Genomic DNA, 24813 nt, shown 5'->3' on the forward strand with positions numbered 1-24813 from the left:
ACAAAAACCTAAATAACTCAATGAAAAAATCGGCAAAGGACCTGAATAGATATTTTTCCACAGAAGACATAAATATCCAACAGGTACATGAAAAAGTGCTCAACACCACTAATCACCAGAAAAATGCAAATCAAAACCACTATGAGACATGACCTTGTACTTGTTAGGATGGTTAATACCTAAAAGACAAGAGATAACAAATGTTGATGAGGATGTGGAGAAAAAAAAACCCTTGTACATTGGTGGGAATGTAAAATGAAATAGCCACTATGGAAAACCGTATAGAGATTCCTCAAGAAATTAAAAAATAGAACTACTATAGGATCCATCAATCCTACTTCTGGGTATATATGCAAAGGAAATGAAATCACTACATCAAAGAGATATTTGTACTTCCATGTTCAATGCAGCATTATTCACAATACCCAAGGTATGAAAACAACCTAAGTATCTGTCAATGGATAAGAAATATGTGGCATTTATACATATAATGGAATACTAGAGGCCTGGTGCATGAATTCGTGCATCAGTGGGGTCCCTTGGCCTGGCCTGCAGGATCAGGCTGAAACTGGCTCTCCAACATCCCCTAAGGGGTCCTGGATTGCAAGAGGGCGCAGGCCAGGCTGAGGGACCCTACCAGTGCACGATCAGGGCTGGGGAGGGACGCAGGAGTTTGGCCAGCTGCAGAGGGACCACAGGAGGGCTCCAGGACATGTCCGGCCTGTCTTGCTCAGTCCCGATTGGCCGGACACCAGCAGCAAGCTAACCTGCCAGTCAGAGCATGGTCAGTGCCCTCTGGTGATCAGTGCACGTCATAGTGACTGGTCGACTGTCTTCCCCCTGGTGGTCAGTGCATGTCATAGCGAGTGGTTGAGTGGCCTTAGCATATCATTAGCACATTACACTTTGATTGGTTGAATGGCTGATTGGATGACCGGACACTTAGCATATTAGGCTTTTATTATATAGGATTATCAACCTTAAAAAAGAAGAAATCCACCATCTGTGACAACATTGATGAACCTGGAGGAAATTATGCTCATTTGAAATAAGCTGGACAGAGGAAGACAAATACTGCATGCTATCACTTATATGTGCATTCTTTAAAAAAAGTCAAACTCATAGAAGTGGAGAGTAGAATGGTGGCTGCCAGGGGCTGGGGAAGGTGGGGTAGGGAAAAAAATTGAGGTTACAAACTAAATAGCACAAACTTTTAGTTGTAAGATGAGTTAAGGGCTGAGGATCTAATGTACAACATGATGACCATAGTCAATACTGTATTGTATAGCTGAAATTTTCTGAGATAGTAGAAGTTAAGTTCTCATCAAACAACAAAGGGTAAATAAAGAGGTGATAGGTATGTTAATTAACTTTGTGGGAATCCTTTTTACAATGTATATCAAATCATTATATTATACACTTTAAATATAATTTTATTTGTCAATTATAACTCAGTGAAGCTGGAAAAAAAAAAAGACCTCAAGCTTTGGAATCATTTTGATCCGACATAGAAAGTTTAGTGTGCCTGACACATAGAAAGGGCTCAATAAGTATAATATCATTAATAATTATGACAACAATGATTTCCTTAGATATGCAGTACATACTAGGTGCCAGGCATTGTGCTGGTGCTGGGGACAGATGGAGAGCAGACACAGGTCTTTTCTCATGGTTAAGAACTTGATCAGGGAAGAGGAACAAGTAAGCTATGAGAAGTAAAGGGTTACTGCGATGATGGTGAACAGGCACCAAACTCATGTGAGGACTGGTTAGGAAGGCTCCAACAGCAAGCGAGCATTCAACTGAAATCTATAGAATGCCATCATTTATAATCCAATAGTATTATGACTCTTAGGAGTATTAAGCTCTGAGAAGAAAAAAAAATAAAGCCTTGTTAACATCACCACTTAACTTAATAAAAATATTTTGCTGACCAATGCTCTCCTTTAGAAAAGAACAGAAATGTTCTTAAAGCCTTGTGACTGTGGCATCATTTAAGTATTTACAAATTTTTTTTATATCACTGCACATTTTTAAAATGGAGCTGAACTATTACCTGAAGATAGAAACATCTGAAAGCGTAACTATAATTAAACTGTTAAAGTCTATTAACAAAACAAAACAAAGTTTATGGATGTTTATTCTCTAGAGCAGTGGTTGGCAAACCGCGGCTCGTGAGCCACATGAGGCTCGTGAGCCGCAGTTTGCCGCTCTGTTGACTAATGAGTTTGCCGACCACTGCTCTAGAGTATTGTGCAAAATGGTCTAAGGTGACTCATATAAAACTTGGTGTCCATTATCAAATTTACTGCAGATAACATCACTTCTAAAGTCAGAAAGATCTTAGTTATAGTCTCAAATCATGGACACTAAGGATGATGCTAACTTTCCCTTTATGGGAGGTAATTTGTAGGAGGTGTACTGGTGGTGAGTATGGGAGAAACTGCAGTTAAATTACATTAAATTTTCAATTACCCAAACTGCTCTGACAATGGTTAGGGACCTGCTCAGCTCCCTGAAGGGACTTAGTTTCAGAGGGAAACTCCTGGCTGTAGTTCAAAGCTTTCTACTTCTTAAAGCAGAACAACTTCTGGGGTGGGACTACATACTCCTTGCAAGGCTATACTGTAACCACAGTTAAGCTGTGCTTCATAGCCGACTAGAAAAACAAGCTGGGTTCCATTCAAACGTTAATTTTAAAAAGCTTATTATGCATTTCTTTGGAAATAAATTATAAAACATGAACTATGACACTTAGTGAAATTAGCTTTTAGTATTTCTTGATTTTAGAAAAGTGGTTTTTTCCTTTCTCTTTCTAGGAAAGCAAAATTCACCAATACAGGGTGGGGCAAAAGTAGGTTGTCAGTACGTGAAACACAGAGTTTATTCTTGCATTATTATTTATTAATTATTGCATTATTTTCCATACAAACAACTGTTGACCTACTTTTGTCCCACCCTGTATATTCTGATTACAAGTAAAAACACTGTTTTCTACCATATGGACAATAAATATGGGCAGGAAACAAGGGAGATGACATAGGCAATTTTCAGTATTAAATAGTCAAAATGCAGACATTAAAAAATTGAGATTTTAAAATTTGGATTGGTTCAGAGGCCAGGATCTTACGCTCAAACTCTGGCATAGTCTACACATTTGTGGCCCCCTACTTCTCATCAGTCATTTTGCAAAGATGAATAAGACAGCTAATAAAGGATATAAGATTGCACTATAAAAACCTTTCACTGCTGCCAAAAAAGTGACTCAAAATATGTATCCTTTAGATAGATTATCCAAAGACTATGAAAAGTAGCATCTTTAAATTTTTATTTTGATATTCTGGATACTTAAATAGTTATAACAATCTGACAGGCAAGCCAGAAATTATCTTTGAAAAATATTCAAATAGCTACATATTATCAGGGCTGGTCTTTGCCCACAAATTTTTAAATTGATTCTTTTATATATCAGATTTTCTACTGATTGAAACTCACCATTCCCAAACTCTAAGGCTCTTATCATCAGATGTGCTCACAAATCTCCTATTCTCATCAACAAAAACAATGGTGTTGACAGCTCCCAAATGCCGATCATATTCCTGCACAATTTCTCCACTTCGAATGTCCCACTGTATAAACGAGAAGAGGTAAAGACAGAAGTGGAGCAGATTTATGAAAACAAACAAAGACCATAATTATGTAAAGTGCAGAAATAAAAAGAGTTTCAACATCATGTTTTTATGAATTTACTATTTTCTACTAAGAAGAGCATCAGAAGTCCCTAAAAGTATCCAACATTAAACAAATTAATATTCCTGATTCCATCCCCAGATACAACATAAAGCCCAGGAATCTTAATAAAAATACCGTGGAAAGACTTACTTGCACAATCTTTTTATCAGACATCCCAGCCACAAAGAGATTTTGCTTGTCTTCATCAGGATTAAACTTGACACAATAGGGTACTTTTCGGTTAGTAAATCTTGATATACACTGTCCTAAAACCAAAGACCCAAGTTAAAATAGGCAAAATAAATTTGACCACTTAAAAGATAACCCTGGGATTAATATCTAAAGATTATTTGCTTAATAAATTCTGAGGAAAGGCAGCCTGATTGTTCTTTATTGTAAACCACATCATTCCTTCTCACGGATTTTAAATGGTTAAAAATACGTTTTTCAAAAGTAAATCTGTATCAACAATTGCAGAATAGATAAAAGTCTCCAGGTAATTATGATGTGCAGCCAAAGTTGAGGACCACTGCTGAAGAGGTTAAGAATAAGGGCTGAATTAGAGAGACCTTAGTATGAACACAATTTGGCTATGTGACCCTGAAAACGTTAAGCCTCAGTTTTCTTCTCTATAACAATAATAGTACTTACCTCACAGAGATATTTTAAGGATTGAATGAGATACTGAATATAAGCACTTAGCATAATGCTTGGTGAACACAAAGTGTTCAATAAACGTTAGCTATTACCTTTATCCTTAAAGCCCAGCAAGATTGAAAGATGGTTCTTTAATTACACAAACTTTTACTAGCCACAATGTACTGATGCGATTCATATGTCTGTGAATATATACAACCAACTGGAAGGACCATGGAGTTTAGAACTACATTTTAATCAATTTGGGCGGTTAAATTTAATTCTGTTTATCAGCTGTCTACTGTGCTTCTATTATGTGCAAGGCCATGTGTTAGGTGATATAGAGGAACAAAAAGATCAATTAAATAGTCAATGAAAGATTTCAAACATCTTTGTCTATCAATATGTTTGCTTTATACATTATATTTGGTGGAAACAAAGCTTCAGAGTGGAAGAGCTACTTATTCAGCTGAGCTTCAACACTACAAAGTGATATAAGCTGATAGTTAATGATAGGAAAATCAGCGGTTAGAGAAGGTACCATTTTGCCACAGACCACCACACACATTTCATTTTAAAATGCTAATTTAAACCAGCCAGTGTGGCTCAGTGGTTGAGCGTCGACCTGTGAACCAGAAAGTCACAGTTCGATTCCCGATCAGGGCATATACCTGGGTGGTGAGCCCGATCCCCAGTGTAGGGTGCGCAGGGGGCAGCCGATCAATGATTCTCCCTCATCATGGATGTTTCTATCTCTCTCTCCCACTTCCTTCCTCTCTGAAATCAATAGAAAAAAAAAAAGACCTCTTCCCAAATGCAAGTTTATAAGATAAGCATCTATTAGTATAAGTGAGCTCTTACCTGTCTCAGTGTCCCAGAGCTTAAGATACCTGTCATAAGCTGCACTGAGGAACTGTGTTCCTGCAGTATTAAAGCAGATGTCCCGAACAGCTTTACTGTGACCTAAAGGCAGAGACAATAGAAATGTAGATGAGGTGAAGTATCTTTATTTAAAACATAAACAACATAAGAAAAATAGCATTAAACAGTGTTTTCCAAGCCATCTATGGGTAAAAAAATCACTGAAACCTCATCCCCTGATTTACTAACTCAGAACAGGTTTTATGTGGGCTTGGGAATGTAGGTGGTTCCCCCCTTCCAAAAGTTCCTCAGGTGATTCTGATGCATAACATTTAGGTAAGAACCAAGAGAAAAGCTCTAAGATTTCTTAAAGTCTGTCATGTCAACTTCTTAACATGTAATAGATATATAACTGATGACTAAATAGCTAAGAATTTAAGGAAACACAATAGGCCAATTATGGCCAATGAAGGAGAAAGGACTGGTGACATTTTGGTGGTTCACTGATTACTCACTAACCTGGAAGTAAAACACAGTGACCTAAACCTAGAGTTCATGAACATTGTAGCCCTTATTCAATAACTGCATATTTGTGTGATCACATTACCAAATTTCATAGAAATGGATTCAGAATCTGACACTAAGCCTTTTTAAAAACAAATATTAACTTCTATTTTGTTTTAAGATGGCATTTTGACAAGAAATTAATTTTACGGTACTTTGTTTGGAAATCATTCTTGCCAGACCAATCAATTCTCTTGACAGTTACAGGGACAAATAAAATATGGCTAAATGAAAGCAGAAACTTTCGTATCTTTTTACCACCCAACATGACCAAGACTGCCAAATATATTTTGCAAAATGTGCAGGGCACACATTGTCAACCACACACAGCAGCCCTGAACCACACCACCAATGACCTCTAGAGAGGCACTATGTGTCACAGCAATTAGGCAATCAGGTATCTTGTCTATGGCAGGAGTCCCAGCCAGAGCTGCTATCACCTTCCTATGCAGGACATTTCCAGTTCCCCGCTGGAAAACTGTCTGTCAGTGCAGGGGAGACAAATGGGGATCAAACACACTCCATCTGCAGCAGACATTTTGTTCCCCTGCAGCGAGGCTCTAAAATCATACAGCATTGCAGAACACCCTCCTACTTCAATCTAAAAACAGAGCCACTAAAATTCACACAAATAGTGCTTCAATGCAATACAGTTAAATTTGGAAACGTAACTAGTCTTCACACATCTGACAAAGACAATAAACTATTCTCTACCAAAAGGGCTAGACTGCCACAAAGCTGTCCTCTCTCTGGCCCTCTTCGTTGCTTCAAGGAGTTCTCTCAATCTCATCCTTTTCTATGCGATGAGATCCAATTCCTAACCTCTCTTCAAAGCTTAAAATCTGGCCATCTAATTGCTTACTAGACGTTTTCATTTCAAAACCCCAAAGGCAGTTAAAATTCAATGAGTCCGAAACCTCAGCATCATCTTGTTTCCTCTTGGTGAATGACACTAGCATTCATCCTGGTGTCATCTGAGAGTCACCTTAGATTCCTGCCTTACTCTTATCACTCACATCCAATTACTAAGTTCCACTGATTTTAACTTTTAATTCTTTCCTCTCTATCTCTGCTGCTTTAATTCAGACTCTTACCATCTCTAATCCAGACTAATGAAATAACCTTGTAATTCATTCCCCTGCCTCCAGGCCTGCTCCATCAAAGCATCCTCCATGTTGCCAATGTGATCTTTCTAAGCTTCAAACCTGATCATGTTGCTTTCTTGCAAGAGCTGTTTAATGTCTGGCTTCTCAGAGCCCTCAGGGTAGAGTCTAAACTCCTTATTAATAGTACACCTGGTCCTCCATACTCTGGCCCCTCTTCTGCTGCTTTTCTCACCATATCATCCCACACCCTGGCAATTCTGAAATATACATGGTTCCCCCAAAGCAGCATGCTTTCTCACACTTTTGCTTCTGCTGCTCACTCTTCCTAGTTCCCTTTCTTTCTCTGAGGGGACTTACTCCCTCCTCAAGACTCAGTTCAAGTCTGTGAAGATTTTCATTCCTATTAGTCCAGTAAAATTATGGTAAATGATGATAAAAAGTTAAAAAAGTTGTCCCAAACAGATTTATAGTCAGGGAGAAAAGAAGTATTACCAATAAATGTTCGCAGACAGCGCCTGTCTCCATAAACCTCCCATAGCTGGGGGGAAAAAAACAATACAAATAAATAAATTTAATACTAGACTGATAAAATGACAATTTTCAATCAGTAACAACAGTCATATGCTGTCTATATGTGTGCATATCTGTGCGTGTACAGGGGATTTAACCAAAGGCATTATATATCATTAAACACATTGCTTGGTGCTTCTAGTCTGTGTTGCATTGTTTGGACTCATGGACTCACACTCACACACACATACATTTTAAAACTAAACTCTGAAATCAGATACTGAAAGGTACATCAAACTATCACCAGAAATTAGATGGAGCTAATACAGGTGATTTTTGTTTTCTTCTTGTTCTTTTCTGTATTCAATATGAGAAAAAAGTTTCTACTGATGTAATACCATGAACTACTTTTAAAATAATTAAGTGTTATTAAAACTGTCACGTCTATAACATTTTGGTATTGAAAGGCTTTTTTTGAACTTTCCTGAAGTAGCAAGTATTATAGAAGCTGTATTACGGAAATGATGATCCAGACTAAAAGGTAACAGGCTCATAATTCTCACCACATCTAAAGTGAATTTATGCAATAGCTTTAAAGTACCTTTATTCTTGTCTGCATCAAATCCAATTCTCAACAGTGTTGCTAGTCCTCTAAAATAGAAGGCATTTCCTGGCCACTGAGGGCCAAGAGGATAAAGTCTCAGTGTCTGTAGCATACCAGGCAAGGACCTCCAGGCGCTGGTCCTTTACTTATGACTGAGTAGTCATTCTGTGTCTCTCAGATTTTAGGCTCCAGCAACCATGAAACTGCAGTTTACAGTGCACACCATGCTGATTCATTCTATTCACCCTTCTCAGACATAGTCTATGCCCTACCCCTCCCTTTACCTAGTTACCTTCCTATTGAGGAATGATTCCTCTTGAAACCAGAATGCTTTGTATCTGACTCTATAATGATCATTAAAATCATAATGCAATGTTCATCCTAAGGGCAGAGACAGTGCCTTAATAACTTTTTATTCTCTGCCCCTTGCACATAACAGGTATCTAATTAATGTTTATAGAAGTGACACAAATTGTATTCTATGCTTTTTTAATTGGTAAAAGAGAAAACATTAATCTCAATTAACATAGTTTTTAAGAAGTAAAAGTTAAAGGGAATGAGGGTTTTTTACTTCAAACTGTTGACCTGTTATTTTAAGCTCTTAAGTATAGACAAATGCCTAAATGGTTGCACTCATTAAAAAAATAAAGAAATAAATAAAAAATCTGCCTTTATAGATATTGTAGCTCAGTTGGTTAGAGTGTCATCCCAACATGCCAACGTTGTGGATTCAATCTCTGGTCAGGGCACATACAAGCAGCAACCAATTAATGCATAAATATGTGGAACAAAACAACTGATGCTTCTCTCCCTCTCCCTTCCCTCCTCTCTCTGGAATCAAGTAATAAAAATTAAAAAAAATAACAAAACAAAAACTTTCCAAGCCCCAAGAAAGCTATAGGGTTGATATTTTTGACCATCATAACGAACCAGACACACAAGACAGAAAAGTGATAAAAACTATGCTATTAAAGATTTTTTAAAAGACTCTCCTCTATTCAAGTTGACAGGCACTGGCGTGGACCCAGGAACTAAAAGGTCAACAGTTTGATTCCCAGTTGGGGCACATCTGGGCTTGATCCCCAGTAGGGGACATGCAGGAGGCAGCTAATCGATGATGTTTCTCTTTCATTGATGTTTCTGTCTGTCTATTCCTCCCCCTTTCTCTCTCTAAAAATCAATGAGATATAACACACACACACACACACACACACACACACACACACACACACACCACACATTAAATAAATAAAATAGCACAGGGATTTTACAAAAAAATGGGAGAAGAGTCTAGGAGCATTCCGGCTACTTGGTGTCTACTAGCACTGATAACAAAAAAGATGAATCATGTTATTTACTCTTTAGAAATAGGATTTCTATCTTGTGTCCTTTTTACCTCATAAGGTTCTGAGGAACAAATGAACTCCGTTACAAATACAAAAATCTCTATATAAAAATGCATTGTTAATGATTAAGCATTTATGTGTCTAAAGCCAAAGTGATTGATTACATTCTAATCAGTTATCTAAGCTTAAAAAAGAGCCTAGCCAACTGGACCACAGAGCCATATGTGAATCAACATGTTTGGAAGCAGTTCATAAACTGCTGCATTCACAGGGCCTAAGAGAAAATAATTAGCCTCTGATCACCTAACAAACCCAAATTTACTTATAATTAACCAAACAGATTTAACCAAAGCACTAGTTTTGTAGCACTCCTACTGTTGCTGAAAACTCACCTTAATTTTACAGTCCATGGAACAAGATAGCAATAAATGGCCCGAGAGAGGAAACAATCTGACAGCACTGACACCCTACGAAAAGGTATTACAGTTATCAATCAGAAGCATTCTAAAATCAGCTGAAATTATACAAGGAAAGGACAGTATATGTTTAAGCAACTTAAACTTACTATTTTTCTTCATTCCAAAAATTATACACCCAGAATAAGCTTCATTAGTATTCCAAGAGCAGCCCTTACTGACACTAAACTTCTAAAGATTTGTTTTTTTTAATCTTTAATATTGACTTCCTCATCTCAGGGAATTCTTAGTCAATCAAGTTACTAATACCCCCACTCCTCTCCCTTCTTTCATTCAGTAACTTTACTCTTTGCTAACAGCCATAAATTGGTACTTAAAATAGCACAGATGACAAAGATTATCAACATTTAAAGTTTTTAAGTATCTTGTCTCTTCATTAGTTTAAATATCATCCTATCTAATAAAAGAGTAATATGCAAATTAACCATCACTCCGCTACACCCACCAAGCCACGCCCACCAGCCAATCAGGATCGAATATGCAAATAAACCCAACCAATATGGCTATGGCCACAGAGAGCAGGAGGGAGGCTTGGGTTTCCCCGGCAATGGAGGAAGCCAAGCTTTCCACCTGCCCTTGCCGGCCTAGGCCTCCACTCAAGGCTACAAAGTTTCAATGATAGAAGGTACATAAACCCAAACAGAAATGGCGGCAGCCATGGAGCTGGAAAGAGCAGGAGGCTACCGTTGCCCCAGGCGATGGAGGAAGCCAAGCTTTCCACACACCCTGGCCGGCCCAGGCCTCTGCTTAAGGCTACAAAGTTTCAATTATAGAAGATATATAAATCCAAAAAAAATAAAAAATGGCTGCTGCCAGGGAGCAAGCAGAAGGCTTGGCTCCACTCCAGGCTACAAAGTTTCAATTGTAGAAGATAAATAAACCCCAGATATCAGGGCCTCTGCTTGGGTTGCCAGGGGGCGTGGCCAGCCTACAAACCACCACAGGCCCCTCACCTAGGCCGCCCCATGCCCCAAGGGAACCCCCACCCTGATCCAGGACACCCTTCAGGGCAAACCAGCTGGCCCCGACCCGGGCACCAGGCCTCTATCCTATCTAATAAAAGAGTAATATGCAGATTGACCATCACTCCAACACACAAGATGGCTGCCCCCATGTGGTCAAAGATCCTGCCGCCATGTGGACACAAGATGGCCACCACAAGATGGCCAGCAGGGGATGGCAGTTGGGAGGGACCAGGCCTGCAGGGGAGGGCAGTTGGGGGCGATCAAGCCTGTAGGGGAGGGCAGTTGTGGGGGACAAGGCCTGCAGGGAGGGCAGTTAGGGGTGACCAGGCCTGCAAAGGAGGGCAGTTAGGGGAAAACAAGCTGGCAGGGGAGCAGTTAGGCATCAATCAGGCTGGCAGGGGAGTGGTTAGGGGGTGATCAGGCTGGCAGGCAAAAGCAGTTAGGGGCAATCAGGAAGGCAGGCAGGTGAGCAGTTGGGAGCCAGCAGTCCTGGATTGTGAGAGGGATGTCCAACTGCCCGTTTAGGCCCAATCTCACTGTGATCGGGCTTAAACGGGCAGTCGGACATCCCTCGAGGGGTCCCAGATTGGAGAGGGTGCAGGCTGGGCTGAGGGACACACACCCCCGTGCACTAATTTCGTGCACCAGGCCTCTAGTAGTTTATAAACTAGAGAACATCGAATCTTCTTCGAAGGGGGATAAACTCAAGAGCTAAAGCAAAAGGACTGAGGCTCTGATGCTAGTACAAGCCCATTACTCACTGACTTGGTGCCCAAGAGGAAGCAAATTGTGGCAGGAACTTGGAGGGAAAGTCCAGGGCTACCATAAGGGGATAGGACACCGAATCACAAATTCTTATGTCATGGCCAATCCAGATGACCTTGAAGACTGAGTCATCACTTGTGACTGATACATGTGGGTACCTCCAAAGCCTAACTTACTAGTAGATTTCTCTTCAATTTGACTTCCCTGCTCTATTTTGACTTTCCTACATCTTTACCAGAAATAGTGAATATTCCACATCAATAGCTGAAACTTCATGTTGGCTTCACTACTGTACATTACAAGAAACAAAAACAACCAATTTGCTTACCTTTGTGTGTCCGGACCACACATGAATTTGTTTTTTGGGGAGATAACACTTCTCAGGTGGCACAGATGACCGCAGATTAACACCAACATCCTGAGGTATGTGAAGATAGGACCTGCCTTGATAGTCATACATTTCTTTAACTGAAATAAGAAGGCAAAAGAAAGCAATGAACAAATAAAAGCCATAGCCATGAAATCTATATCCTTAAAATGATAATGACCATCTTATTTATAAAGATATTATTCCACATTAAGGTTTAGATAATAATACTCTGATGTAAGACCAAGACTAGCTGCAATCATTGCTATTATTTATAATTAGAGGCCCGGTGCATGAAATTCGTGCACGGGGGTGTGTGTGTCCCTCAGCCCAGCCTGCACCCTCTCCAATCTGGGACCCCTCGAGGAATGTCCGACTGCCCGTTTAGGCCCGATCCCACTGGGCCTCACAATCCAGGACTGCTGGCTCCCAACTGCTCACCTGCATACCTTCCTGATTGCTCCTAACCGCTTCTGCCTGCCAGCCTGATCACCCCCTAACCACTCCCCTGCCAGCCTGATTGATGCCTAACTGCTCCCCTGCCAGCCTGGTCACCCCTAACTGCCCTCCCCTGCCAGCCTGGTCATCCCTAACTGCCCTCCCCTGCAGACCTGGTCACCCCTAACTGCTCTCCCCTGCAGGCCTGGGTCCCTCCTAACTGCCTTTCCCTGCAGGCCTGGTTGCCCCCAACTGCTCTCCCCTGCCAGCCTGGTCACCCCTAACTGCCCTCTCCTGCAGGCCTGGTCACCCCTAACTGCTCTCCCCTGCAGGCCTGGGTCCCTCCTAACTGCCTTTCCCTGCAGGCCTGGTCGCCCCCAACTGCTCTCCCCTGCCGGCTTGGTCACCCCTAACTGCCCTCCCCTGCAGGCTTGATCGCCCCCAACTGCCCTCCCCTGCCGGCTTGGTCACCCCTAACTGCCCTCCCCTGCTGGCCTGATCGCCCACAACTGCCCTCCCTTTAAGGCCTGGTCCCTCCCAACTGCCCTCCCCTGCTGGCCTGATCGCCCACAACTGCCCTCCCTTGCTGGCCATCTTGTGGTGGCCATCTTGTGTCCACATGGCGGCAGGATCTTTGACCACATGGGCGCAGCCATCTTGTGTGTTGGAGTGATGGTCAATCTGCATATTACTCTTTTATTAGATAGGATAGAGGCCTGGTGCCCGGGTGGCGGCCAGCTGGTTTGCCCTGAAGGGTGTCCCAGATCAGGGTGGGGGTTCCCTTGGGGCGTGAGGTGGCCTGGGCGAGGGGCCTGTGGTGGTTTGTAGGCTGGCCACGCCCCCTGGCGACCCAAGCAGAGGCCCTGGTATTGGGTTTATTTATCTTCTACAATTGAAACTTTGTAGCCTGGAGCGGAGTCAAGCCTTCTGCTTGTTCCCGGGGCGGCAGCCTTTTTTGGGGGGATTTATGTATCTTCTATAATTGAAACTTTGTAGCCTTAAGCAGAGGCCTGGGCCGGCCAGGGTGTGTGGAAAGCTTGGCTTCCTCCATCACTGGGGGCAACCCTAGCCTTCTGCTCTTTCCAGCTCCGTGGCTGCCGCCATATCTGTTTGGGTTTATGTATCTTCTATCATTGAAACTTTGTAGCCTTGAGTGGAGGCCTAGGCCGGCAAGGGCAGGCAGAAAGCTTGGCTTCCTCCATTGCCGGGGAAACCCAAGCCTCCCTCCTGCTCTCAGTGGCCGTAGCCATCTTGGTTGGGTTTATTTGCATATTCGATCCTGATTGGCTGGTGGGCGTGGCTGGTGGGCGTGGCTTGTGGGTGTAGCAGAGTGAGGGTTAATTTGCATATTACTCTTTTATTAGATAGGATTAGAGGTAGTATTTTGGAATTCCTAAATACCCAGAGAATAAGATCAATACTTCTTTTATTCAGTTACAGATTTTAGTAATATATATAAAAAAGACTTCACTGCAGTATGATTATAGCGAGGCAAGGAAAAACAATACTTGGGCCATGTGTGTCACTGACAAAGAATCAGAAGCAAAGCAGAGTAACAAGGAAGTTAAAACAAACAAAAAAAATACCAGCTATCATTTTTCCCTGCCTTCCCTCTTATGCCCTTCTACATTCCTTTTCCATTCTCTTTTCTACTTTCAACACAGACTTTACAATAAATTCACTTGTGGGAATTAAAAGACAGAGTGTATATAAAGCATTTGGTAGCATGCCTGGCACAGAGTAAGTACTAAATAAACGTTGACTGTTATTGTTATTGTGGCTGCAGGACCACAGTGCTAAATGAACTCCTTGGGGATAAAAACTGGAGCTTTGAGAAACCAAAGAACGCTTTATCAAACCTAAATATTGATATGTGATATAAAATTAGAATAATCAATACTATTAGTACTAATACTACATACTTTAAAAATATAACTAATTATTAATGAACCAGGTACTTTCTAGAATATTTATAATTTATTTTGGTGTATATGCATTTCCTCCCACAAATCAAAATGAGTATGAGAGTCTTAATCTCCAATCTGTTCACATGAAAACAGAGTTTATTCTTTTAAAGTATAACTTAGTAACTGTGAGTAGACCTGGAGAACATATGATTTGGTTTAAAAACAAAAGGTTAAAATGACTGAGGCACTACTGAAGAGTCAACTTTATCTTAAGAAAAAAACATGTAGACCATTCAGATTTCTTATCATTTTTAAAACTCATTAGCACTAAAAATATTATCTGTGACTATCATTAATCATGCTATTTCTTCTCATCTATTAAAACATAAAAAAAGTTGTAATTTTGGGGGGGGATGCAAAATATCCAATATAATTCTTAATATAATGAATGTAGCAGCTGATTAATAAGGGCAATGGATATTATATGAACAAAGAACAGAGGAAATATCTGAAAGTTTATCATAAACATGAAGAAGCATAAAAAATACATTACCATGTAAGACTGTCTTTTCCTCCCCAGGCTTCTCGTCCTCCAGTTTGCCTTTTTTCTGCCTCTTTGCTGTGATTTCATCCAATTCTTTTTGTTCTTCCTAAGGAAAATAAGGAGTCAACTTTAAAATAGATGTCCTAGAACCCTATCATGGCCAAAGAAGGTTATAAATTCTTTATAATGAGGTCCACTTTTTGCTGAATCAATAGCTTTAAGTATGTCTCCTAGGATAACAATCTCTACTCTTCAACAGATTACAAAATGATATTAAATACATAATGGGTACTAGGTTAATGATTTTAAACTCATTTTATACAAAACCCATCCTAAAATACCTAAAAATAAATTTAACATATTATGTTAATTATGCAAGAGGAAGGACAAGGCAATTAAAAAGTCTAATACCAGACAGGAAGCTGAATTTTAGTGCACAATGTTGTTCTTCAGTAAACAGCATTTACACAGTCATAAGAATATAAGCAATGTCAATAGATTTGTGACACAACTTTTATGGAAGAAGCAGTGGAATGAAAATGGGGTAGTAGAAAATCTTTATCTACAATAACAAAGTCGACAGATGGTGTCTAAAATAAAAAATAGTAGCATATGTATGTTATTGAGTTATCTATACTAATAACAGCCTAGGTGGTCGTCACGCCCCCAATCTGTGATGCCCTCACACCGTCACAAGGAGGCTGCATGCACAGCAAGCGCGCGTGGGTGGGCAGGGCTGTGTGTGCGACGAGGCGCCGTGGGTGGGCGGGGACTTGACGCTGCGTGCGTGGTGCGGAGGCGAGGTCCGGGGGCTGCTCTGCATGGTGAGGCCTGGGGTTCCTGTGGCTCCGCACATTGCAGAGGCTGGACTCCTGGCTCCGGCCTATCTCTTTGGGGCGATCCATCAAGGAGCCCCGGGGTCCCGGGTCTCATGTGATGTCACGCGCCGGGTCACTAGTATTAATATAATACTAGAGGCCCGGTGCACAAAATCGGTGCACTCGGGCGTGAGGGGGAAGGAACCCTAAGCCCAGATTGTGAGAGGGTTCAGGCCAGGCTGAGGAATCCCACTGGTGCACAATCAGGGCCGGGGAGGGACGCAGGAAGTTGGTCAGCCAGGGAGGGACCGCGGGAGGGCTCCAGGGCATGTCAGGCCTGTCTCACTCAATCCTGATCAGCTGGATCCCAGCAGCAAACTAACCTACCAGTCGGAATGTCTGCCGTGGTGGTCAGTGCACGTCATAGCGAGTGGTTGAGTGGCCTTAGCATATCATTAGCATATTACGCTTTGATTGGTTGAATGACTGGACACTTAGCATATTAGGCTTTTATTACATAGGATAACTATATGCATGTTATTGGATGTGAGATACAGCTAGAATATAAATTTCATGAGGATAGGACTTTCTTGATCCTGTCCACTGCTATATACCTCAGACCTAGAACAGTGACTGACTCAGAGAGACAGTGAAATTAGGAGGTAGGGAGGAACAGGGTAGGAGTCTATAGCTTTACTTCACAGTACAATTAAAAAAACACACAATATAGATATGTTACTTTGTTAAAAATTTTAAATAAATAAGTAAAACCTACGTCAATTCTAAAATTATAGAAAGGCTGATTCTTTAGTTACTACCTGAATATCTAGTATCAGAAGAACAGCTACCATGGCAGCATAATAGCATTATCAAGGTGTTTTTTATTAAAAACTGTTCAATATTAAATTACAATAAAAAAGTATGGAAGAAAATAAGTCAGAAAAATGTAAGTAAAAATATTCTAAAGAAAAACAAATCTTACTGTATTTTCTCAATTAAGTAAGGCAGAGAATTTTAAAAAGTCATCTGGTTCTCTAAGGAAACCTCATTTATTAATATAGGTATCCTCCATAGCAATATAGCATACACCTGAATTGACAATGAAAAACATCAAAGCTTACTTCTGAAGGTTTGGCTACATCTTTTTCATCCACATATTTTGCCCATGGTCCCAGGAAACCATCAATGTTAGATGCATCATTTTCTTTGAACTTTTTCCTCTTTTCTATTTTCTTCTGACCAGTTTCAAACACAGTTAAACCTATATTTAAAAAAATAGACATCACAAATACAGATTTTTCTAAAGAAATAGTGGCATATATATAATTTTACTTTATATTATTCATGTGACAAAAAAATCTATTAAAAAACACAAAATAAAATCTATATAAATGTGCTGGATATACAAATATATAAATGTGTCAAGTAGTACTAAAAGGGATTCAATGTTCTGGGCAAAGAAATTTTCTAACACTGTAATATCTGCAAATTCTAATATATGTAAAAAAAAAGACCAGCTATGTACACAATCCTTTTAATGAATCATAGACCTACATCAGTGGATTTTACCACTGTCTGAAAGAAATTCAGCAAGTTAATCTTGCTATATTCTGTTTTGTAATGAGCCTTTTATGGAAAAAGTTCCAATGAGCTGATGAGCTTTGTTCAAATTAGCATTTAGAATATGACACTTTGCCTTAGAATAACAAAATGAATATGAGCACAAACATGTATTTTAAAACACATTAAAAAACTCAACATTCAGCCCTAGCTGGTCTTTGGACTGAAGGGACCTGGGTTTGATTCTGGTCAAGGGCACATGCAAATATATTAAAAAACAAAAACTCAACATTCAAAGCAACCCTTCAAAGATAATCTCCACAGGCATGCAATATGAAATTTTTTCGGCTATTAAAATGTAGCTTGACATTAGTGTTGAGAAATAAACTGATAAAATCAGCTATGCATTAATTATAATTTACTGAATAATTTCTACAAGGTTGGCAATGTGCCACATACTCATAACAACTTCCCCAAATAGGTACAACTATCTTCCCTACAAGGTTGCAAAGCTGTAAAACTGTAATAGTTCTAAACTGCAACACTACTGTCTCAACTTAAAAAAAAATCAACAGCTAAATAAAATACTAGTTTTATTCCTATTGTCTAAAGTCAATCTGCCACACAGTAATTATAGGTATAAATAATTTCAAATAAATTACCTTGATTTTTTTCAGCTTCTTCTACAGAACCAATATATTTAGTAGTTACTTGATTATCTAATGAAGGGTCCAACGCATAACCTGAAAGGAAAAAAGCAGATATTACTGACTTCATTCTTAGCCATTTGCAATTCATTTTAATTCTATACAAATATACTCATTTCACATTCTCTTCCCCAGATGTCAAAAATACTCTACTTAAGAGTATCAATCCTTCTTTCCAGAGCTTTGTTTCTATTCAGAACAATTAATATCAGGCTGGACCATGAATGACTTCAGCAGAGTAAGAAGTATCTTATGGGATGAAGCTAGCACACTGACATTATTTTATTATTAAGATACCTTTCATCCAAAATATCCAATTGTAGTCTTAAATTTTGGAAAAGCTTAAAATTATACATATATCAATGTGGCCTGTATGATTCAGTTGGTTGAGCATCATCCCATGCACTGGGAGGTCACCAGTTTGATGCCCAGTTGGGGCACATGCCCAGGTTTTGGGCTCAATCCCCGTGTAGAAGGTAGTCGGTAGATGTTTCTCTCTCTCTCCAATCAATAAAAATCAATAAAAATTATTCAGAAGTTTAGAAACTCTTTCTTTTTGGTAAACAGATAATACATGGCTTAGTTTATCAAATTATATAAACTACTGAATAATTAAAAAATAGGGTAAGATGAACTACATAAAATCTAGCTATTATTTTGAAAATCCCATCTCAGTAAAGACAGTCTGCCTTCTCAGTTTTAAAATAATACATGTCTACTTTATAAATCATTATTTATATTTCCTTGGTAAGAGAAGTAAGGATATCAACTAGCATATGAATACGCTCCTTCAACTAGAAACAGAGTATAAATAAAAGACTACATATAAATGTGGTCTTCAGTAGCTTACAGAAACTTAAGGGAAAAAAGTCTGTATTTACTCAAATCAGTTATTTTTCAGTAGGGATGCTAGTATAATAAATGTTTGGTAAGATCAGTTTTAATAATAATCTAGCATGTTCACAAAGGAGAGCTAGATCATTAATTAGTCTATGGTTTACAACCCATGTGAACAATCATGAAATACATAATAGTAACAGACTATTTTTAAAAAATATTTTTTTATTGATTTCAGAGAGGAAGGGAGAAGGAAAGTGAGATAGAAACACCAATGATGAGAGAGAATCCTTGATAGGCTGCCTCCTACACACCCCACACTGGGGATTGAGTCCGCAACCCAGGAATGTGCTCTGACTGGGAATTGAACCGTGACCTCCTGGTTCATAGGTCAATGCTCAACCACTGAGCCACACCAGCTGGGCCAGCCTATTTTTTTTTTAAGGGCACATCTTAGTGACTATAGTTAACATTTAAAATTTCCCAGCTAAAAGATTAAAAAGAACAAATCTTTTGGGAAACAGAAAAGGATTTGTTATCAAACATACTTTTCAAACAAGCTAAGGATGTAAGTGCCCAACTCACCCTCATGATATGATTAGTATAGAACCAACCACCTGGCTATTAGCTCATATGCATATATTTTTTTCAGTATTTAAAATATGTTCTTATCCGGAGGAGAGAGCTTGATGGCAGAAAAGCAGCTACAGAATAGAATCTGTGAAATCACAGGTTCAAATCCCATGAGTTATTTTATCATTCACTAGAGGCCCGTTGCATGATATTCATGTAAGAATAGGCCTTCCTTCCCCTGGCTTCACTCCCAGTTGCCCAGGAGCCGGCAAGTCCCCGCTCCCGGCCTGCCCAGGAGCTGGCAAGTCCTCGCTTCTGTCAGGAGTACCACTCCTGTAGCTCCCTCCTCCTCTCCCTCCCCCTCATAGCAGGCATCCCGCCCCTCCCGGCCACTCGTGACTGCATATGCAAACTAACCTGCCATCTTTGTTGGGTTAATTTGCATACTCACTCTGATTGGCTGTGGGTGCAGCTGAGGTATGGTCAATTTACATGTTTGTCTATTATTAGGTAAGATCTCTTTGATGTACAGAATAGTGTTCTGTAAATGATGTATTTTTTAAAATGAGACTAGATAAGGCTTATATAAAATTTAAACAACATACCCTAAGTTTAAAAATCCCCATCTCAATCATAAAAACTTATTTAGAATGTCTTGAAGGAAATTTATGTTTATATAAATGGTATTGTGCTATGTTTGCAGGGATAAAGTAGGAGGCAGAGGGAAAGGCAATCCCTGGTGCTTCCTGTGTTAGCTGTGGTAGGGGGGGCATTTGGGGCGATCAGGCCGGCAGGGGTGGGGTAGTTAGGGGGAACCCAGCCCTGCAGGGGAGGGCAGTTGGGGGGGACAAGGCCTGCAGGGGAGGGCAGTTGGAGGCAACCAGGCCTGCAGGGGAGAGCAGTTGGGGGCGACCAGGCCTGCAGGGGAGGGCAGTTAGGGGGAACCAGGCCTGCTGGGGAGGGCAGTTAGGGGTGACCAGGCTGGCAAGGGAGGGAAGTTAGGGGTGACTAGACCAGCAGGGGAGGGCAGCTGAGGGCGACCAGGCCCACAGGGGAGGACAGTTAGGGGTGACCAGGCCTGCAGGGGAGGGCAGTTGGGGGCGACCAGGCTGGCAAGGGAGGGCAGCTAGGGACGACCAGGCTGGCAGGGGAGGGCAGTTAGGGGTGACCAGTCCGGCAGGGGAGGGCAGTTAGGGGCAATCGGGCTGGCAGGAAAGCAGTTAGGCATCGATCAGGCTGGCAGGGGAGTGATTAAGGGGCGATCAGGCTGGCAGGCAGGCGAGTGGTTGGGAGCCAGCAGTCCTGGATTGTCAGAGGGATGTCCCAGATTGGTGAGGGTGCAGGCTGGGCTGAGGGAAACACTCCCCGCCCCCCCCCGTGCACGAATTTCATGCACCGGGCCTCTAGTACAAATATAAACATGAAAAAAGACTTGGAGTGATAAATATCACAATGCTGAAAGGAGGTATTTTAGTACTGGAGGCCCGGTGCATGAATTTGTGCACAGGTGGGGTCCCTTGGCCAGGCCAGTGATCGAAGGCTATCAGGGGGCCTGCCAGCTGTGGGGAGAAACTGCGAGAGGTTGGCTGGGTTGGGGGAGAGGCCATGGGAGGTTGGTTAGATGGGCAGGGAGGGGGAGGGGGAAGAGGGGCAGTGGAAGTTTGGCTGGCTGGTGGGGGGGGAGAGGAACCGCAGGAGGTTGGCTGTGGGAGTGCACTGACCACCAGCGGGCAGCTCCTGTGTTGAGTGTCTGCCCCCTGGTGGTCAGTGCGCATCATAGAGACTGGTTGACCAGTCGTTTGGTCGTAATGGTTGCTTAGGCTTTTATAGATAGTGGGATTATAAGTGTATTTTTTTCTTTTCTCTTAAATGTCTAAAATTTGTTTGTATTGCTTTTTAATGAAAGTAACTGGTATTATATAATATCACTGGAAACATATCGTTCCTGAACTTTTTTTGGTCCTGTCTTATAATAATGGAAGTTAATAGTACATAGGACAGAAAAATTTGTTTAGAACTTTAAAAAATTCTATTATCTATAATAATAAAAGCGTAATATGCTAATTAGACTGGACAGCCGAATGACCTTCCAAACATCTTTCCAGATGAAGCTGGGGCAGCGAGAGCTGAGCCCTTTGCATGAATTTCATGCATCAGGCCTTTAGTATTAAATGAAAGGAGTTATCAGGATTCTAACTGGAAAAAAAACTTTTTTAAAAAGAGACGATATTGCTGATTATTAACCCTAGCCAGGTAGCTCAGTTGTTTGGAACACCATCCCGATGCACCAAGGTTGTGGGTTTGGTCCCTAGATCAGGGTACATACATACAAGATTCAACCAATGAATGCATAAATAAGTGGAACAACAAATCAATGTTTCTCTTTCTCTCAAAAAAAATCAATTTAAAAAAGTGATCATTAAATCTATTGTTAAAAAAATTCAGTTTTCTTTTTCAATTACTATTTTGAGAAAGAAACATCAGCACAAGCAGTTTATTCATAAAGAAGATCACAACTACAACAGGCATACACATTCTCATTTACTTTGCTCACCCACCCCTATTAAAAAGCTCTGGAAAGCAGCATCAGTGTGTTTGTCAAACTACAGATGTGGATTTAGGAAGAAAAATGAAAGGTACCACCAATTAAGGACAAATCTGAGACATGTGACCAGAACCTACGATTTGTGGAACTCTCAACAAGGACATTATAAAACCATCCTCTTTTTGAGAGGATTCCCAGCCTTGTGTATGCACATGAACTTTTTTTGTACCTTGCCACTGATAAGATGTAATTATTTTATACAATAAATTTGTGGCCACTCTATTTCCTGACACCCTCAGTGATCAACAGAAAACTTTTCAGTGATAAGTTCCGTATATAAAATAAAAAAATATAACCTCTTAATCTATCCTGTCATTTACTGACTTCAACAGAGAACATTTTGTTTTTAAGACATCTAGTACTCAGAATTCATAGCAGATTTAGAATGACAGCTAAAAATATTAATTTACCTTCCCATCTGTATATTTATTGATGCGTATAAGAAAACACAATACCCTTTTTGAAGGAATCCAGGTTAATAAATTTAAAAAGCTAGAAGATAAAACATATATTCTCTCTCTCTCTCACACACCCGCCCCCCACACCCACACCCACACCCACACCCACACCACTTCTAATAAAGTCAAACTTGAAACTCTAAGTCTTAGCACCTTACCATATGTGGCAAAAGTTCTTCTTTGCTGTTCAAACATAAAATCGTTGATATGAGCTGGTTCAGCATACCCAGAAAGCATATTTCTGGGGGCAGCCATTTGCTGTGTCCTAAAGGGATTTTCTGGTCCAAACTGTAGTGTAATTAAAAAAAAGAAAAAGAAAAATAACTTAAATTCTGAGTGTGTAAAACTAGAATTACTAGAATAACATACAATGTATAATATATGTTCAACTCTAAATCATCAGGGGCTGATTAACCTTTTTGGGAAATGCTCACCTTATTTAGTTCAGTGCTACTGTTTGTCAAGCTTAGGACAGAAGGAGAGAAACCTAGCTCACCCAATTCTACAAGTGCCTATTTAAACTGAAATGAATTTCAGTATTCAGCTCCTCAGTCACACTGGGCACATTTCAAGAGCTCAACAGCCTCCTATGGTTACTGGGTACTACATTTCCACTATAACAGAGTTCTACTTGACGGTGTTCCTCTAGATAAGTGACACTATTGTTTTGTTTAAACCATGATGTGGGGGATTTGGGGTGACTTTTATATCAATAATGGCACCATGAAGTAATTTTAAAAATACATGTTTCTCCTCTACTAGATTATAAGTTCCTCAAAGGTTGGGACTAGAATCCTTAAAACTTACCCTAGTTTCTGGGAAGTAGAAAGCACTAATAAAGGAAAGATTAATCAAAACTCCACTGGGGGCAGAAGACAATAAAATAAACAATAAAAGTAAAGTGCTTAAAAAAAATTCCTCCATTCTAAAAAGTCATACTATGAAAGCCTTACATAAAATAGTACCATTATTATCTATTTGTTTATAATCCTTTGAGTTTCCAGAATGGCTTTCCAAATGTTATTTAATTTGTACAAAAATCCTGGAAAGTTAGAGAAGTATTTTCTTTCTCATGTTAGAATGAAGAAAAAGGCCAAAGATGATATATTTTACCTGACTTAGTTTTATTCATTAGTAATAACAAGGTTAGGATAAATCCCAGTCTAGCATTCTATTACATAAACTATTTCTTAAACATACAATCATAGCCTCTAACTTTAAAAAAACGCTATTATAAAAAGTACTGGAAGAATACCTTTTCTCTTTTTGTTTTAAATAAAGAATAAAATAAACTTACCACTTGGGAAATAATGGAATTACATGTGATATTTTTATTTAAACTCTGGAAGGTCTACTGTCAAGATGAAATATTTTGACATTAGAACATCTTAGGTCACTGGCATTAGAAACCACTTTTCTATGGTGTATAACCAGAGTCATAAATATAAATTATTCATAGTCTCTTAACCAGAATGTTGCCTTCTCTAAATGTCAACATTATATTATGCACAAAAATCTAAATTTAAAGGATGTTAGGTTTGCCTTACAATTTTTCTGCTTAAAAAAATTACAATATTCTTTTTTATCGACAGCTTCCATTTCTATGTTTAAAATAATTCAATCTTAAAAGATCTGTTTTCTATATAAAGCTTTTATTACTATTTATTCTAAATTATAATAAAGGAGAGTACAAGGCTTTGCAGGCCGTATTAGTTCTTCCTGTGTTGCTAGGTGAAAACAAAAGAAAAAAACAAAACAAAACTGAAACTGCTGAGTGCTGGAATTTTCAGGTAACTTCATTCAGTAATGAAATTTATTACAAAACAAGAAACAGTCATAAAATTAAAGATAATAAAATGATTTAAAAGCTTCCTAGATGCCCTACTTGCTTCAGTCAGCTACATCTGCATAGCAGCATGTGATTACTATTTCTAAAACGATAAAAATCCCCACTGCTCTTACTGTCAACTCCTTTCACATATAATAAAGTACCAACCATGCTTATAATTTCCAATCTAAAAAAGGAAAATATAATTTCCATAGTCTTATTTTATTAAGATCTTATAAAAAGAGAGTAATTCTTCTATAGGCCACACATATCAAACCAAATTTTAAAGAAAAATTCTCAGCATTAAAGAACTTTGATTTTTATACAAATACAGATCCATATATTACAGTTAAGTGTATTTTATCTGAGGTGCTATCCTTAACCTCAGTCTAAAAATTTAAATATGCTTATGTCTTATGATATTTAAGCTGAGACAACAAAACATTTAATGATATAGGAAGCTGTGTGTGGGACATTCCATCTATATCTGGCTCACCTTAACTGCCTGGTTACTAGCAGCTATTGGAGCTGAGCTCAGACATTAAATGTCAACAAAGGCAACCCTGGTCTGGTGGCTTAGCTGGTTGGAGTGTGGTCCATACACCA

General features: G+C 39.7%; 1 protein-coding gene across 2 annotated transcripts in view; it reads right to left on the bottom strand.

Annotated features, from left to right (window-relative positions):
• CDC40 (cell division cycle 40) overlaps nt 1–24813 on the bottom strand; it is a 51970-nt gene that overhangs the window by 9609 nt on the left and 17548 nt on the right. For both annotated transcript variants that reach the window (XM_080664093.1, XM_080664094.1), the window contains exons 3-12: nt 22538–22667; nt 17862–17942; nt 16761–16900; nt 14831–14927; nt 11894–12033; nt 9752–9826; nt 7392–7437; nt 5230–5331; nt 3883–3998; nt 3496–3629 (exon numbers count right to left, since the gene is read on the bottom strand). In XM_080664093.1, coding sequence (XP_080520219.1) covers nt 3496–3629; nt 3883–3998; nt 5230–5331; nt 7392–7437; nt 9752–9826; nt 11894–12033; nt 14831–14927; nt 16761–16900; nt 17862–17942; nt 22538–22667 — 1061 coding nt within the window. The remainder of the gene's footprint in view (nt 1–3495; nt 3630–3882; nt 3999–5229; nt 5332–7391; nt 7438–9751; nt 9827–11893; nt 12034–14830; nt 14928–16760; nt 16901–17861; nt 17943–22537; nt 22668–24813) is intronic.

This window comes from Plecotus auritus, assembly GCF_963455305.1.
Source record: "Plecotus auritus genome assembly, chromosome: 4".
Classification (NCBI taxonomy): Eukaryota; Metazoa; Chordata; class Mammalia; order Chiroptera; family Vespertilionidae; genus Plecotus; species Plecotus auritus.